This window comes from Enoplosus armatus, chromosome 18 (genome assembly GCF_043641665.1).
Source record: "Enoplosus armatus isolate fEnoArm2 chromosome 18, fEnoArm2.hap1, whole genome shotgun sequence".
In the NCBI taxonomy this organism is placed as follows: Eukaryota; Metazoa; Chordata; class Actinopteri; order Centrarchiformes; family Enoplosidae; genus Enoplosus; species Enoplosus armatus.
In genome coordinates this window covers 10312468-10331176 of record NC_092197.1, presented here as the reverse complement: position 1 = coordinate 10331176, position 18709 = coordinate 10312468, and the positions used below count along the sequence as shown (strand labels likewise).

Genomic DNA, 18709 nt, shown 5'->3' with positions numbered 1-18709 from the left:
GAAATGACCTTAACTAATTTAATAATCATCACTAATTGATTATACATTGGAAAATTCAACTAGTTGGCGTGTTTTATTTTCCACATATTCTTTAAAAGAGAAACTATTATTGCAACTTTAGGTACCCTTTATATTTATAAATATAACATATTGTATAAATGACTGAATGCTGTTCATGAAAAGCAGCAACGGTAATAAGAACAGCATTTAACGACATTCTGGAAATTCTGTTTTTGATCAGATCTATTCCTGTCTGGCAAATGCTTTTAGACATCTCCACAATCTGCTCAAATTCACTCTTCTACATATTGTAAAATGTCCAAAACAAGTTACAAAATGACTCACTCTAAACTCAGTGTGCATAACAACACAAAATCAAGGCAATTGGAAAGAGATGGATATCATGAAAGCCAGGTAGGGTGGCGCAGCATGGTCATTAAAAAAGTGAAAAGGCTGAGGGTCATCAAGGAGAAGTAGAAGTTCTGTATCGGGAGAAGAGCCTCCTCTCTAAACATAGTTCAAGGTACAACTCTTCATCTGGCTCCAGTCAATCTTCAGGTTAGTCATTTGGGCTGAGGCTTGACCACACAAGTCATTCATTGAGGAAAAAAAAAAAGACAAACAACTGCTTTAATGGTCCAGCGTCCACGTGGCAAAGAGACAGAGGAAGCAGGCAGCAAGGCACCAGAGCAGCCATACTGCGACTGCCCACATCCTTAGTTCGACCCATCACCTAAACACAGTCTCGTGCTCCAGGGGAAATGAGTGGATGCATTTAGCTCTCCTCATCACAGAGTACTATTCATCTTCAGGAAATAGCATGCTCTGTGAGGAGTGTTTAACTTGAGAGCGTCAGAGGAGACAGGGCTAATGTCCTAACCACGAGCCTCTTCTTGGTTTTGAAGAGAAGTCAGTGGAAACAAAAAAAAAAAAGTTTCTCTGTCTTTTTTTTAACATGACTTTGCAGCATGCATCTATATCTTGATAACTATCTCCATTTAGTGAACTGGTGTGTGATTGAGAAGCATAAACCCCGGGTCAGTGTCATCATTGCACTCTCATATTATCTCATTATAGCGCGCGGAAGGCCACAGCCCTGGGGACAGATCGTCACCTCTGTCAAGTTGTGTCAACCTCTATAAATGTCTCTCCACACACAGCAGCATAATGTGGCTGCATTATTGGAGGGCTAATGCTAATTAATGCTAACAGGTCCATCACAGCCTGCCCAGAGTAAACAAAGATTAAGCAGAGAATTTATGTTCCCCAGCCTGCCACACATCTGGAAACATCATTTGTCTGCGCAATCACAGTCAATTCTTTTCACACGTAGAGCGTTGAAGAAACACATGTTTGATATAACCGTCTGCTTTTGTAAGCTGTTGAAAAGTATGGAGTAAAAAAGAAAAAATCACATGGAAACACTGAGTTCATGTATTTCTTTCACACACAGCTGGGCATGTTTTGCTGAGTATGTCACCAAAATTAGCAATGATGTCAATGATGGATGTCCCTCGGCAGGCCGTACTTCAGAACCTCCCTTCAGAGGACTTTGAGTGGAATGGACTTCATTTAAAAGACTGACTGTTTAACCACAGTCATTGTGAGGCAGGATACATTTAAAAAAGACTCCAAGGGTTGAATTCCCTTTCATGTTGAAGGAATGACAAGACTAGTAAGGAAACATTTTACAGCAATGAATGAAAAAACAAAAAAGTGCGAGGGGGCACTTAAGAAATCCACTGTCTTATGTGTCCCTCTGGCCCTGACCGATTCAACTCTTTATATGCTCAGCTCAATATCCTTTCATTTCTCTGGTGTTTACAATGCAATTTCTGCAGAGGACTTAACAAGATCTTTGAGCTTCATTAATTCTGCTGGGAAAAAATGCAGAATGATCCTCTCTCACTGAATCTGATGCTTTCTAATTTTTTTACTCTCATCCAAGGAACAACCTGCCTCCTCTCCCTTTTACGTTTTTCTTTTCATTCCAGCTAAAGAGCCATTTCTTTGTGAATGGGCACAAAAAGCTACCAAAAACACAAAACAAACAAACACTGAAAACGAAAGAGAGAGTGACAGAGAGAGAAAGACTGTATACGTGTGTGTTCTTGGTTAAGCTCCTCAGAGGTGGGTGAGGGCTGTGAAAGGCCACATTGTCGATGTCAAGGCCAGTCAGCATCAAAGGGCTGATTCAGGTTGTGAGAGGAGTCTCTCTCCACACACACACACACAGTCACACACTTTTCCGCTCAGCACCCTGAAGACCCCAAAAAACATCATGGTTTACTGTTCCTCCTCACAGCCAAAGAACAATATTTGGAATTGACGTGTAAACTCAGAGCGAGGTCAAGGGGCACACAGTAACATGGTTCAGTGTGTGTGAGTGAAAAAATAAAGTGAGCTACTCCTTATTCCCCTGACTTCCAGTCGACGTGGCTTAAAACGTATCATTCATGAGTGATTACCGCTCACCGGTAATGTTCCCTCTCACACTAACCTCACATCAACTCTGCACGAACACAAATGGTTGTGTTTGGGTATGTAAGTGATATAGTTCACAAAATCCTTATGAGTCACCTCGCTATCCAGTTCAAAGGGGCGGGGGGCGGGGGGGGGGACTTATTGAGAGCTTTAATTACACCCACCAAAGTGCATTATACTGGTGATTTCTGTGTATGAATGTGCATGTTTGTGAGTGTGTGTGTGTATGGTAGTATATGTGTACAAATTAGTAAAGTTAGACACCAGGAGCTGTGCCACCGTGTCAGGATGAGATTTAACGAGCTTTAATAACAAGCTTTAATGAGCTTAATTAGGAATCCATGCGATCCCCATGGAAACGCCTCAACCCCACAGAACCCGACTCCGGGTCTGAGGAGCTTTTCAATTGGATTACTGTGGCTAATGTCACTGAGACACAACAGTGAGAACAAACCGAGCGCTCGAGGAGAGGCGGGCGAGGAGGGGATGAGGTGGGATGAATGGGAGAAACAGGGGACGGATGTCAGAGACGGACCTTTGGCAGCAGAGGAATACCTGCTGAGGGATGATGGGAGGAGGAGGGATAACCAGCAGAACCAGTAGGATTAGTGTCGCTCAGAGATTTGGCTTGTACACAGTAGACACAGGAGGACGAGTCCCTACCTCCACACTTTTTTCACTCCAGTGATAATTGTGCTTTCAAACATAATTAACCCCTTCATAGGCTCACACTTATTTTTTTGACATTGTTCCCTAACTTCTTTTCCCTTTCCTCATTTTCACACAATAAGTGGATTTTCACTGATCTGTTTTTGCCTACATTGCAGATATATGTTTTAAAAACCGAAATGGAAACATTAAATATTTGACAATAACAGAAATAGAGATGCAGATAAAAGTAAAAACAACATTGCAAGAGCTTCTATTTCTTGTTAAATTTGTTAAACAGTATAGATGCACATTGGTACAGTTGAGGGAGGAGCGATCGGTATATTCCTGCCACCCACCATTACATTCCAGTATTTAAACTGAATAAAAAAAGGAAGATGGACGAACAACATGCTACACATGGAGAGAGGAACATAATTAAGCCATCAAAGTTTCACAAACAGCTTAAAAGGAGGGAAAACACAAGGGAATATCATGAAATAAGAGTCACAGAAGAGGTACAGATGAGTCACATGTTCTATTTCGATAATGTCTTGTTGCAAATCAAAGTAGTTGCATTTTCTTTGGTGAACTTTTGGACATTTTCTTCACACTGGTGCAACATTTCAAGGCTAACCTAATCACTGTCAACCCTTTCCTTCCCCTCCATCTCTCCAAGATCAGTTTGCCTTGCGGTGACCACAGGGAGGATCTGTAAAGTGCTGTCCTACAATGACGGAGTGACCTTTCAGATAAGCATGATGAAGCTGCCCATCCCAGCTCTTCCCTGTTCCTCCCGTTATGTGCACACACACACACACACACAAAAAAAAACGTGAGCATGCACGCACACGGAGGTGAACGCATGCACGGGCGTATCTGATGACCTGCTCACTGACAAGTCCTCCCTGAGGGATTTTTACACACGCACACACACATGCACACAGACTAGTCCTCTTCTCAGGCGTAGGATCATGGGGTGTCATCTGGCAGGTAGGGTATCACTGGACCCTGGGAACTGGGAATATGGGGGGGTGGGGTGACCTCAGTGGTTATACAGAGGTCGCGGAGGTCTCTCGGACAACACAGTGCATCTTTACATCGTGAGCTGGGCTATGCGGGGAGGTCATCTTTCACCATCTATCTGCTGGATTCTCCCATGCCTGTAGCAAGTCCTTGCACGCTCACGCTATATATAGTTCCCTCGCCTCCCAGGATTCTTTGTGATGTCCTGCTGCGGTGGAAAGAGTCTGGGGCTCATCATTATAAATCAGCCTGTTAGAAGGAATAAAATTTTAAAGAGCTTCTCCCTGGATTCAAACTGAAGTCTCCATTAGTGAGGCCAGAGCAAATGGTTGCTTGCATGGCAACACACAGCAAATCAACACAACAACCCCTTTAATCACCCTCTCAGTCCTTTTGTTCTCCTCCCTATCTTCCTCCCCTCTCTGGGCTCGGAGTGATAAAGTCCAGTAAAGTCCTTAAGGAGGGAAATCATCACAGGTATGTGTTTACTACATTGTGTGATCAAATATATTGTTCATTACATCTGCATCTCCCGAGTCCTCACCCCTTATCTGCTGCATAATGTGAAAATACTTCACAGAGATGTGTTTTTCTAACCTTGCATAGGTCTGCATAGGTCAAGGGAGATTATTGGGGAGGAGAGGAGGAGAGTGTAAGCTCATCTTATCACGCTGTGGTCTCTGGCAAGGGGGCAGGACTGCTGACAGTACACAGACAGCAGGCAGTGGGGATATGTGGAAGGCAGAAACACAAACAGGGCCACACACAGCAGGAGTGCCTAGAAAGGCACTGATTAGAAGGCAAAGACGCAGATACAGAGAGTCTTTAAAAAATAAAGAAGATGCAGCGCAATATACCAATTTCGGAGCACACAAACAGGCACAAACTATGATTTCATTTCATGTCAGCCTTGAGGGAGGGCTGAACTACTCGCCTCATCATCCTCCTTCTCGATCGCTCTGTTCTTGGCCGGCTGCACGCCTCCGGGGCCAGTGAAGGCAGCGATTAACGACAACAGGGAGAGTGTGTATAAGTGTGTAAGTGTGTGTAAGGCCTGATCGTTAGAGCGGCCAACTTGTGTAATACAATTACAGAGGCTGCAGAGAAACTGCTAATGTGCACGCAGGCAGCTCTGTCATATGGATCAGGTATTGAGTTTTCTATGCTTAATTCACTTTCCAGCACACACATGGGTGCATTAGTTAGATTAGAGTAGCGGGAGGGGGACGGGAGGTGGGGTCGGTCTACCGCCGAGCCGGGCAGATTTGTTTAGTGGTGGCTGTCAATTACAACCCTGACCCTTGCACTAAATGGCCGCTCATCCAGTGGAGAAAAAAAGGAAAGTAGACAAAAGCCAGATGAGATTGGTAAAGACATGGCCATTTGCTACAGAAGATAACAAGTGACATGTTGTGGAGTAAACAATGGTCAAAACACTGTGTATAATGCTTCACCAATAAAACAGAGTGCTGGGGCCTGAAAAGGCAATGTGACCATCAGTAAGATTAGTGAGGCAGTGTTATCACTAGAATGCTGCAGTAATGGGACCATACAAGGCCAGTGGTGGATGGGTACTTAAAAATATGAAATGGAAAACAAATGATTCGATTTGCTCTTTTGAAAAGTCTCGTGCAATTTAAGAGACAGATTATGGATGCAATCACTCAAAAACTACTTACCCCCTTTTACTCTTTATGGATTGCATTGTGCTACATAAAAAGGAAATTTGACCAACAAGACCATCTAAAAAACTAATTTTATTTATACTCTATAATGGTACAGTAAGTATTCTTACAGAACTTTCCATAAGAGTCATTTTGTTAAATTCAAAACGACATCTTTTGTATATCATATATATATATATACTTCACTAATTACATTTTGAAGTATTTTGGAGAATATGAAAATGGCAAGTTTGACATTTTCAACTTATTGTGGATCAAACACATATCTACATATGGACTATATTTCTATTATTTTACAAAGCATCACTTATAAAAAAAAAAGAAGACTGTATTTCAGTTATTGCTGGAGAGGACATGCTATCGATAAACACATTCATCCATGTGTCCTTGCGTCTATGTAGAGACATTATAAAGTAGCTGTTTTTCGCTAAAGCTGGAGAAACTCATCTCAAGGGACTGGGACTCAGGAAGACACAATCGTAATGCTAGTTAGAGAATCATTATAACTCTCTTCCAGAGACAATAAATAAATTAAATCTCGCAGCAGCTCTTTTTCCTCCAGTAGCTAAATGGGCAGCAGGAGGGGGCAACAATTTCCACAGTAAACACCTCCCTCCCATGTAAACACATAAAATCACAACAAGATGGCCAATGCAGCTCAGCTCGTAATTGTATCACTGAAGTGAGATGAGTGAGTTTTCGGAGGGGGGGCATTATTGCTGTTTGCAGCTGATTGAATTAAAATGTCTGCTTCGCTCCCAAGAGACCACCCCGACACAAAAAAACAGATTGTCTGCATGTAACAGGGGGCACGCAGTAACAAATAATTCTGTAAGCCTTTACAAAAACTCTTTGTAGGCTCTCACAGCATTTTTTTCCCCCATCTGACACCCAGCTTCTTCTAACAGAGTAAGAGAAGAGAGCCAAAGGGAACAACTGAAGAATAGAAATGAAGAGTAAAGCTGGATGTGACAGGCTGAGCAGTGAAAACCTTTAACCACTGATAGATGTTAGACAGCTACATCCCCTCATTGTGACACATCCATCAAAGCTCTGATCACTTTTGTCCTCCCACTCGTCCAGCGTCCTTGTTATGTGTCTGTGTGTGTGCGTCAGAACCACTTTGACCAATCCATTTGACTCCATGACCACTGACTTCAGACGGAGCAGCGTGTTAACCGAGTGACCGCTGACACTCCTTGGATTTGACATGCCCCGTCGAAATTCCTCAGACAGTATACTGCATTCTGTCAAGTTCTTATTAAAACAAACTATGGCAAAAGGACGAAAATGAAAGCTGTAGTGTAAATATTCCTAGCTGGAGTTTCTCATGCCTTCACCTTCAAATTCAATCACTGTGGAAACAACTGCCAACAAGAAAAATGGCAGTCAAAACCAAAACCAGGCTGTGCCGGTATCTGGTGTTTCACAGAAAAGCAACACAATAAGGTTCAGATTACCCCGTCAAATGTCCCAAGAAATTGCAGCAGGGGTGGAAATATGCATGTATGTGACTTGGTAATGCTCAAAGCTGCCCAATCCTTACAATGCATCGGTTTGTTTAACATTGTTGTATTTGTTTACCAGATTTTTGCCTCTTTTCCATGAACAAAAAGCCACACAAAGCAGCTCAGAATAGCTGTGGGTTAATGTGCCTGAATCCTGGATGCTCTCAGCCCGTTCATCCGGCGGTTAAAAGCCGCGCAGCTTAGGAGTGGCTACACTATCTCTGTCGCATTTCAGTCCTTGTCTCCGCCTCCTCTTCGCCTACTCTTCCTTTGGTATCATTGCTTCGGTTGGCGGGGTCTCGTGCTGGAGCAGGCTGCTAAATAAAACATTCGGAATGGAAAAAAACAGCGATAACAAAAAAAGAAATGTGGTTAGCAGAAAGCTAGAAATATTTTGCAGACTTGTAAAAACAAAAATACCATGATTTAGTAATGCGCAGCTTCCTAAATGCGAGGAATGTGTGCAGTAGAATTTAAACAAGCAGCTACTGAAGGAAACTCATCGGGAGGTATGATTTACCAGTGCACTGCTCCTTCCTTTAAACAGCAGAGGTTACCCTGAGTCGCCCTCCCCCTCCACGTCTCTCCAGTGTAACCCCCTCTGCTTTTACCTGACAGATCAGCTTACCTCACGTCAGCCTAAAAACCATGGGAACCCCTATGCATGGTGTGTCACCACTGAATTATCGGTTTCCGCTGCACATGCTCCGGCATATCTGCAGCAAGCCATTATGGTGTATCAGTTTACAGTTAGTGTGCTGACTCCAGTGCAGCTGGTGTACTGTATGGGGTCATAGTTTATAGAGGTCTGGAATTAGAGAAACAAGCCTGTCATCTTCCTAAGCTCGGTCATTTTTTCCAAACGGAGATCTCATTTCTCCATCAACTTGACTTGAGGGAGAGCAGTTCTACAAAACCTTCCGCTGTGTTGAGAGCAGTGAGATTCTGCTATAAAATAATGCATATGCACAAATACAATACTTTATTATGATCCCTATTAATAATGGTACCAGTACTAGCCATTAAAAATTTATCAATTGGTTTGAAAAGATATTTGTAAATGCAGGAATTGATCCTCCATGTTGTGATGGTGCAGAGGGCTTGTTCTAATCTGGAGGCAGCTCAGTGGGGTCTGACAGTAGCATACATTTCACGGTAAATGTCTGTACCAATATTTTGGGTTCTATGCCTGAAGGGATTGGGAGGCTGTGGATGTTAAACAGCAAACAAGAGTTGTGTTTATTGTGGGAATTTCAAGCGAGGATGCTCATCTGTATACAAAAGAGGGCCAATTCAGACATTTGACCTGGTTTAGGAAAAACTCCTGCGTTTTCTCTCTCTCTCTCTCTCTCTCGCTGCATTTCAGAGCAATCATCACAACAACATCCATTATTCACCTTCTGCCTACTGTTTGGTTAGCTCCTTGAAAGGGGCAAATGCACAGCTGGAGGCTCTCCTCTACTGCCAATCCCTTACACAACTTGCGAGATTTGCATTTATTTGTACAGTGCATAATTCCTAATGTGTTAAAGTAAGCACTCTTTCAGCCGACGATGACATGCATGCACTGCGCTACAGAAATACTGGGAATTTGAGGGCTGCTATACTTGACTTTGTTCAATCCTTTCATGTTAGAACATCATGTAGGACAAGCAGGGACTGACACTTTGAGCTCATTAATAATTCTGACATTTATAGCAGTGAACTTTCAGAGCTGCGCAGACTGCTTTCTGTCATTATCAACCTCATCTCCATAGTATTCATTAACTGAAGAATGCATACAAATCAAAGACAACACAGCCACTTATTCTCCGTGTGGAACCCCCTAATTTGGCAGATTTTAAACGTTAGCAGCGCTCTTTGGTTCCCTGACAGAAGAATACAGTACAGTTTACCTTCTCTGGCAAGCACACAAATTGTAGCAGCTTCGACAGTGTGCTTTACATGTTAGGAGTCATAAAGTAACCCTTCACCGTGGGGCTTCTGTCTGGGCCCCATTTAAATGAGACCCATTGAGCTTGCCCCAGTTAAACACTGTCTGCCAGTACTTAGGTCGCCGGGGACTGATCATGGAGATATGGCGCACACACACACACACACAGGCTCACAAACACACGCTGTACAAACACGGGAAAGTGCTGACACCCAACAGCAATCTCAAGTTGCAAACCATTACTCGACGCACAGTTACAAAGCCCAAAATGAAGAAAAGAGGTCACACAGTAGGGTGTTTGGGCTGATGGGTGTTAGGCGATAGTGCTGACGGTGGGGCTGGGCGGTTAACTCGAGCTCTGAAACTCGGAAAATGTTTTCCAAGATGCTGGTGATGAATTCCACAGTGTTTGCTGGGACTTGTACAGAGTAATTACACAAAAACACAAAAACAGGCATTCATCATGCGCCTCCAACAGTCAAGCATGATTTCAATAGCGTCATTTTTTTAAAACATCCCTGACTCCTAACACACATTTTGACTCTTTTCTGCTCTTGTCAACAGGAGTACATGGAGGGTGGGTGGGTGGGTGGGAGGGGGGGATTAATCACACAGTGCATACCAATTGTGAAGCTTTAATTTAGCACCTCATTTAACTCAGTAAAAACAACAACTTTACAGGCTGGCATTCTGACACACATTTAATTCTGCCCTCTGGTAATGGTCTGCTCTGTTTAAAAGTCTGTTTGGCAGCTCTGTAGATAACAGATGGAAGAAAAATGAGGGGAATTATGAGAAAGATTGATTTCCTGGGGATGAATGGTCTGGTATTCACACAGATTTATCTGAAACAGACTTTCTCGGACTCTGTTATTATTGAATAAACACACGCACACACACACAGGCGTGCATACACACACACTCTGCCACCATATGCAGACAAACATGAACATGCACACACAAAGACACACAACACTATGCTCATACAGAAAGCTAAGAAAACAGAAGCCGACTGAATTATGTGAGTCAGAAAGAAAATATTGTATGAGGTGATAAGAGGTGAGAGTGCAGACTGTTAAGGACACAACTATGAGTTTCTTTTCAAAAGACCTCTCATTCCCCAGATCTCACTGAATGAATCTATAGGAGGAAATAATTATTTCTTACAAAGTAAGCACAAATGTGGTGTAGTCGAATGAGCCGCCTTTTCTCATGCCCTCTCCCTAAAGTCTTGTAAAAATGTATTCCTTTAGAAGGACAAGAACAAGCATTGTCCTTTTAAGCATCTCAAGCCCATCCCAAAGGAACCGTAATGTAAACCAGAGACTGTAACTTCTCTTGTGGCATCTCAAAGCAGACACAGGAATGGAGAAAAAAAAAAGAGAGAATGAAGGAAGGGGTGGGGGTGGGGTGGGGGGGGGGGGGGGTAAAGTCCCTCATTTGAGGCCCATAAAAAACAAGGAGGCACAAACATTTATCTGTGGCAAGGCTTTCATCGGATGCTTTAAGAGCACAGAAATAACAGAGAGCAAGATGCTGATAAAGTGGAGACAGGAAATGGGGAGCGTGGGTCTGCTGCTCTCATGTTTCAGCCGGGACCAGTGGTCCCATACCTGCCCCCCCTCTCTCCTTACCCCTCTCTCTCTCTGTTCTGCTGACATACATAGACCACAACCTTCCCCGACCAGACATTAGTGTGGCGTCTGGAAACCACCACCCCTCTTCACAATGCAGAGATGTGACACATTCAACAACACAATGAAGCAAAAGCAGGTACATCAAATGTGTATATGAATGTATCCACTTGAGGGTTTGACAAAATGCACGCCAGCTTGGCAAATAACTTATTACAGATGAATACTGTTCCCATTCTTCAGGAGGAGCTTTTATATATTTGCTTTAGTCCCATTCCACTCGTGAGGCTCCGGCTCTGAGCGCAAGACAGGGCAAAGCCAGGATTAAGGGTTTAGCTTTGTCAATCAGAGTCAGAACAGAGGGAAAGATAGCAGCTGTATTTCCATTCCAGAGAGCGGAATGGATTTCCATAGAGACGTGAAAATTCAGGTGAGTGCCAAAGCCTCCACGCCGCGTGTGTGACTCAGGTGTTATGAGTCACCATTGATATCATCTCACTCATTACCGCCTCAGTGGTACATTGGCCTTTCTCATCAGACCTGAACATATAGCCTGGCTTTAACATCAAAGGTGCCCCGACGGCGACAGGGCAGAGGATTGAAAGAGCACCTTGAGATGATGATATTCGTGCTCAAGACTGTTTTTAGAACACTGTGTGCAGTTTGAAGGTACGTGACATATGTGAAATATATATGTAGGTAGGTGAGATTAGCTGCATTCATAATTACATATGAAATTCTGACAAACATTAGTATGACAGTACTATATCCGCCTACCAGCACCTCTAAAGCTAACTAATTAGGCGGATTTTGTTACCTTTGGACAGAACTGTTTCCCCTGCTCCTCATCTTTGTGCTAAGCTAACCACTTCTGGCTGTAGCTTCATATTTAGCGTACAGACATGAGAGTGGTATCAACCTTCTCATCTAACTCTCATCAAGAAAGCTTTAAAGGTATATTTCCCTAACTTTGACCAGTGCTGCTTCTAGACCCCATAGGCATGCACACACTGAGCTACACTCGGATTATCTCACACCTGCATGCAGGGCATGTTTGGCCTAAATGTTCTGCCTGCTGTCGGAGCGTCTCTCATCTTGCTGTGCCATGTTAGGACTGTGCTTACTATGTAGCAGTTACCGAGGCTGTTGCACGCTCCATGCTGGGCCGGGGAACCAAGACTGCAGGGAACACTATTAAAGGACATTGGGGAAATAACAGCATTCCCACTGACTCGGCCTTTTACTGCTCATCAGCACTTTGAGCTTTTTATAGTGTCTGTGTGCATACATAAGAGTACCAGCATTCCTCTCTCAAATCCCCTCTAACTCTGTCTATTTTGTGCCCTAATCCTCTTTGCTAGGTAGAATAGCATGTGTGGCAACAGTACAGGACATTCATTTTTGCTGTATCCACAGATGATTACATCAGCTAAATTATGATGAAATGCTGACGATTATCACACAACTAAACAAACATGAAGAAAAGCAGAGTGAGAGATATGGACTGTGTCACTAAATGATCAGGATGAGCAATTATAAGAGATCATAGATGTAAAGCAAAAATACAACGACAGCTATCAAAATAAAAGTTTCTCCCACATACCAACCTTTAGTTACTCACACTCCTGTTTACCTACATTTGTAATGACATGTCCTTGACTGATTTTAGGAACACAAAAATGCAGAAGGACATTAGTGGTTGAGCACCAGGGGGGAGGCCAGGGGGAGGCCATGATGCCAAATTAAAGGGCAGGAGTGGAGTGTGTACTTATACTCACTCATGACGTGCTCTGTCAGCCTTGTTGCCTATAATGGCATGAGAAGGACCACTTAACTCGTAATCACTTCTCTCTCCCCCCTTTGGGTCTGTCCCCCTCTCTAACCCCCCCCTCCCGACTGTCGACTCTGATCTCTAATCATAAATGAACTGTAGATCAAGAGCAGGGACAGTGGTCCACACCCCCTTCCCCCCTTGGATGAGATCCTGCAATCACAGGGCTCTTGGCTAGTAAGAGGCCAACGAGCCTTTGAATGGGGAATGACTGTACCTCTAATGCATCAGCCACCTCAACTCTGAAGAGCCATTTTCTGGCAGAGGGGATATCACAGGTGGGGAATCAGGTCACCACCACCACCATCATCATCTTTACAATCATTATACCCTCTCTCATCCAGTGGCATAATTGAAAGTGGGGCCTTTTATACAATTATTTTCATTTGCTGTCCACAGCCTAAAAAGTAAAAACTTGCCACAATATGGCACAGTAATTTATGCCCTGTGGTGCACTTTGACTTACCCTACTCTCACCAAAACTCTTAGCAAACACACACACATACACTATCTAGGTGGTGCAGTATACATTGAGTAGAGACACAGGTCAGCCATTCTGGCACAGGCCTGCCTGTCAAGTGCTGCTACTTGTGCCGAACTCTGCTAATGGACTGCTAATAGAAGTGAACGTTGCACTGTGAGGCTCCCCTGTATTTGAGTGTCACACAGGTTGATTAATGACACACTCTCCTCTCCTCCCCTGTCCGTCCCTGTCCTCGCTCCATATCTCGCTTTCACCCTTCCCTCTCTCTTTCTCTCCTCACTTCTACTTCCAGTTTCTTCTCCACTCTTCACCACTAATCTTTCTGTCCCATTTGCCTCTTTTGTGTCCTTTGCGATCACCGCTTTCCCTATCGCACCTCCTCTCCAGCCTTTTCGTCTGCCTCTCTGGAAGGAGGGGAAATAACAGAGATGGCACGGGAACCTGAGACCATCATTACAGTCAAGTTTATTTGCAAAAGCTCTAGCTTCAAATGGCTTTACAATGCCTTGAATATGAGAGCAATACGTAAAAATGGCAAGGAAACCTCCAACAGAAACCTCATTAGGAAAAGAGAGAGGGGGGAAAAAAGATTTTAGGTTTACTTTACAGCAGGCATCATTCCACCAGGATGGTCAGAGAGCATAAATATGCAGAATAAACTCTAAAATTTTGATTTTGTGAGCCACTCATAACTGGTGCATGGCCATTGGCAGCATTGGTTTTAACAACCTGATGAGGAGTTCACATTTTGTTACTATACACAGATTGAACGATGTGGGTTTTAACGGCCCATTAGACTCATTACCTTTAAAATTTGACTGATTTTGTTTTAAATTAGTGTCAAATATAATGCAAGGATTTATAATTTCTCCACTAGAATTATATCCTGACAGTGTGGGAAAAAATCTGAAACAGCATTTAGACCATTACGAAGGGAGATCAAATTTAAAGATAACATAAATTAGAAGTTAAAGGGTCCTTCTTTTCTTGGCTGGTCAAACTTTTCGGAGGCGGGTGGGGTTTGCACTAAACGTGGATGTAATTTGGATGGACTGAATTTGGACTGATGACCTCTGTGTTTCCAAACTCCTGGCTACAGTGACAGTAACAGCATTTGCCTCCACCAGCACAACAAAAGACGTCATCCACCAGATGACTGTTCCCAGCCCCAAAATAGCTCCATGTGTATATTTTTTGCCTTCATAACAATAGTATATGACATCAAGTGGAGCTGGGAAGCAAACTCAGCAGCCACTTTTCACAGTAATTATCACTCACAACCACGCTCCGTCTGTGGCTCAGCTAGCAACCAGCATGCACCTCTGACCCCACTCAGCACTGTCAGACCATACTGTACACACTGTTTACTTTGCCCTCTTCCTTCACCTGCCCGTCGGGGAGTGTGTTACTGAATCTTAATTTCCTTCAATTACATTAAATTGCTTGGCTGCAAGTGTGTCATATTGCCAGTTCATGGGCGCTGGCAAAAAGAGTATCATAGGAGGTAATTTATAAGTACTGCTCCTTGCACACAATGCGCTCATTGTGCATACAGGCCCGGTTTATAGAATGACCGCAATGGTTGTAATGTTAGTGGCCCCCAAGGAGCCGGTTGTCAAGCCACAGGGAAGCCTGTTAGAATAATAATGATAGAAATAACATTCACTTTTACCTGCATTCTTAAAGCAGCGCTCAGATCAGCCTGAAAGGGAGCAACGCCTTACTGTGAGTCATGATATTTTAGAAACCATATATAATAAAGATGCTTAAACTTTTCCCTCTAAAAGAAAACAATCCTCGAGGACACATCATCAGAAAGTGGAGGGGCGTCAGAGACAGGAACATAAGTAAGTAAAAGAGGAAGAGAGAGACATAATTGTGGAAAAACTGAAGTAATCCCAGGAAGGCCAGCACCCTGGGCTGGACTTTTTGTCAGTATCCACTGCTTAACACAGAGATGCAGTACATAGATGTCAGTGTTAAGTTATATTATAGGTAAATAAATTACATACATTTAACATACAGCACTTTTGAATGATTGTTTAAAGACTGAGGAGTGTCTCTGAGCTGTAATCCATGCTGAAGGTTTAGAAATCCTCCTTAAACCCATCTCCCATTTCTTTTCAGCTGCTTCCCCTGAAGAAGATTTAGAAATCAATAAAAAAGTGTGGCTTTCTCCTTAATTCACTGGTCAGTCTGCTTCATGGTTAAACATTTTTTATATTTCAGATTCACTCTATTAGAACTACAGTTTTTACATTTACTTCCCCCAAAAAGGAAAACTGTTTTAAATCCATCTCTTTCACATATTATATTATGAGGAAGTCTTCCATATATTCCCATAACAACTTGACACCTTCCATCAACTTTTAAAAACAACATTCACACGGATACAGACACTGCACACACTGTACAGCTCTGCCGCTGTGCTGGAAATACCAGAAGTACATCTGTTCTTGCACCGAGGGTGTCCAATCAGGCTACTGTCACAGAGCTCCTCAGCTACCTTTCTGGCAGCTCCCAGCTTATATCTGTCTCAACCTGTCTCCTTTGTCAAGAGTTCAGCAGGTTAATGAGCACTCTCATTTCCCAGTGCTCACTTCTGTCTGTAGATGTGGTGAGAGCAAGTCCTCTCAAAAGGTAAAAGTAAGGAAGTAAAAATAAACTGTAATAGTCAGATGAAGTCTACCTAAGCATACAAATGCTGAAAATATGTTCAAATGACTCCAAAACTAAATACGCAGGGAAGGGACGGTGTTGCGAGGAGCGCCTGGGTAAGTGAGCCACTTTAATCACCAGTAGTTTTACACTGAAGAAGTGACTCTCCAGCGATCTGGAAATGTGTACAGCTCATCAGCGCCCAAAAATAGCGGGGCCCATTAATTAGTCTCAAACAATGTTCTCCTGGTGTATCGACTTCTTAATGGACAGAGAAGGACCTTGTTCGTATTCCCATCTAGTCAATGACACAGGGCTCTCCGGGGTTTTGGAACGGGTATTATGTCATCTCACCCTGCCCTTCAGAAACCGGACCTGTGCTGTTTTTCATTCCTTCTCTCCCTCTTTTGCTCATTAACTATGTAGGAGTGCGATGAAGGTCTGGAGCAGCTAGATAAGGTTGCTCAAAGACCCTCATCCCTGTCTAGGATATGTGCTTGGACCTCCAATTTAAGCTTGTGTTGCTCCTGCATGAGCAGCAAAGCCTTAACTTTCACGAAAAAAAAAACGTTAGGCCATTGAAAAAGCTGCTACTGTGGGTCTTTCCTTGTCTGCGAACCAAAAATCTGCTCATTCCCCCCCATTTCATCATGTTATTCATCCACAGTTCATTCCAGAAGGAGCAAACAGACCACCTACCTTAATTCCAGAGGCATACACACTTCATGGCATCTGACACACATGCACAAACACATACTGCGCATTCACCCTCACACAGATGGGTTCCTCCTAGCTCCCTTTGTTTGACAGACAAACCCACTCAGGAGGGAGCAGATTAAGTAAATGGCTTCAGGTGTTGTGGCATTATCTCAGTGCTTTCCGTAACTGACAGCTACTACGGTTTACAGAAAACATCTTTCAGCAGACCACTCTACTCTGAAGGAAAAAGGCTGAAGACACACTGAAGGTTAAAAAATCTGCTTACTGGTTGAAGTTTAACACAGTGAGAAATTAAAACTGATCATATATATATGAGGTGTTGTGTTGAAAATGAAAATTGCCTCTGCCACTCCGTATTTCAATACATACATTATTCAGTCCTAATAAATAGCAAAGTATTTAATAGCTTTAATAGCTTCAGTGGACTTGGTATATGATAATACCAATCATAATTACGCGCTGTGCTTGTTTCCAAAGAATGGACATCTTATTTTGGAATTAAACTATTCGTATGTATGTCAAAACAAGGTGGACAAAGAATGAATCATTTTGTGTGTTATTGTTTAAACCTGGAAACCAAACAGCTCAGGGAAAAGCAAATGAATGAACCTTCAGCCTCTCCTCTGCAAGGTTTTCACAGTGTGAGGGATACAGGAGAATTTGAATTTGGTTCATAATAATTACAGTAAAGAATGGTCTCATTATATTTGACCTCCTGTAATGTGATTTCGAATAACCTAATTACAAATTTCTTTTAATATTTTTCATGTGCAATGCCATTTTTATTTCAGTAAATCTATTTGTGGATGACAATCTTTAAGGATCAATTTGGGGGAGATGTAAAACAGCAGACTAAATATGGGCTCAATTTCATTTTGGATGGTATTCTCGGAAGCTCTGCTGGAGCACAACAGCACTTCTGGATTTCTTTTCTTAGAGAAACAGATGTGATGGTGCGACTGTTCCTATTCACAAATGCCAGTTGTGGTTTACACAGCTGAAATAAGCAATGTTCAGTCCTTTGAATGGAGGTATTGTGATTTTGTCACCCCTTTCTTCAACGTGTTTTGCAGAGGAGCTTTAGTGGTTTTGCTTCATATTTAACCCACATTATTGGGAGGTTGTAGGCCTACTTGCTTTGATACAGGCTACAGGCTGAATGTATGCCTTCCTCTCTTAAATAGCTCACAGACAAATGGTGGTTAAACTGTATTTTATCTAATAGGAGTGTGAGTAAACTAACTTCAGGTGGTTCTTCCTGTCCATCACACCCCTGCTGAGGAGTTTACAGAACTTTTACGGAGAGTAAAGCAAAGTTCACAGGTCAAGAATACACTTTTAACTTTACCTTGAGCCACTCCGATATCCACCAGGAGAAAAAGCAAAAGCCAGGACACAGTCAGCATCTCGGCAGAGGATCTCGGCACTCTTCCTCCTTCTCTATCAGTTTGTGCACCGTACCCCATGATGAGGAGTCAAACTCCGCGCTGAGGCAAGTCCGAGTCACTGAGAAATTGCGCTCAAACACGCACTGTTGTCGCCCGTTGTTGTGCGCTGCAGTCGAAATTTCACCCCTCAAAATAAAACCCGAGCGCAAAAAAAAAGGCTTTGCAGAGAATATATCCAGCGCTGTCTTTTGGCTGTCTGTGACAGTTTATGGAACAAGAGGCGGGTGCATCGCCCTCCGTCAGGAAGGATGTTGCATTAAAATCTCTCTCCGTTTGCTTTTGCCTTGAAAGGTTCACTTGGTCTGTCTAGAGATGTGGATCGATGTGGTCTTGATGGCAAATTCATGCTCCGATTAGTCCCACACCAAAATCAAAGTCCTCCGGTGAGTCCCTCTCTGTCGCACCTTTCACGCGTGCAGGCGGGTGTGCCGTGTGTATGCGTGCGCCGCGCCTCGCGCTCCACTGACGGGACTGAACCGGAGGAAGGAGCAGTCTCTGCGGGCTACCTTGCTCCTTCAGCCAATCCAAGTGCTCCGGCAAGTGGCGCTGTATCAAAACCTGGCCCGGACAGCAGAGCGGAATGGAATGTCGTCTATCAAACACATGATTAATGAAAGCCTTGGGTTCAGTATACATGCCAGTCATTGAAG

General features: G+C 43.2%; 1 protein-coding gene across 1 annotated transcript in view; it reads right to left on the bottom strand.

Annotated features, from left to right (window-relative positions):
• unc5cb (unc-5 netrin receptor Cb) overlaps positions 1-18077 on the bottom strand; it is a 104821-nt gene extending 86744 nt beyond the window's left edge. Inside the window, exon 1 of the mRNA XM_070924306.1 lies at positions 17960-18077. Coding sequence (XP_070780407.1) covers positions 17960-18077 — 118 coding nt within the window. The remainder of the gene's footprint in view (positions 1-17959) is intronic.
• Positions 18078-18709: the final 632 nt, after the last annotated feature.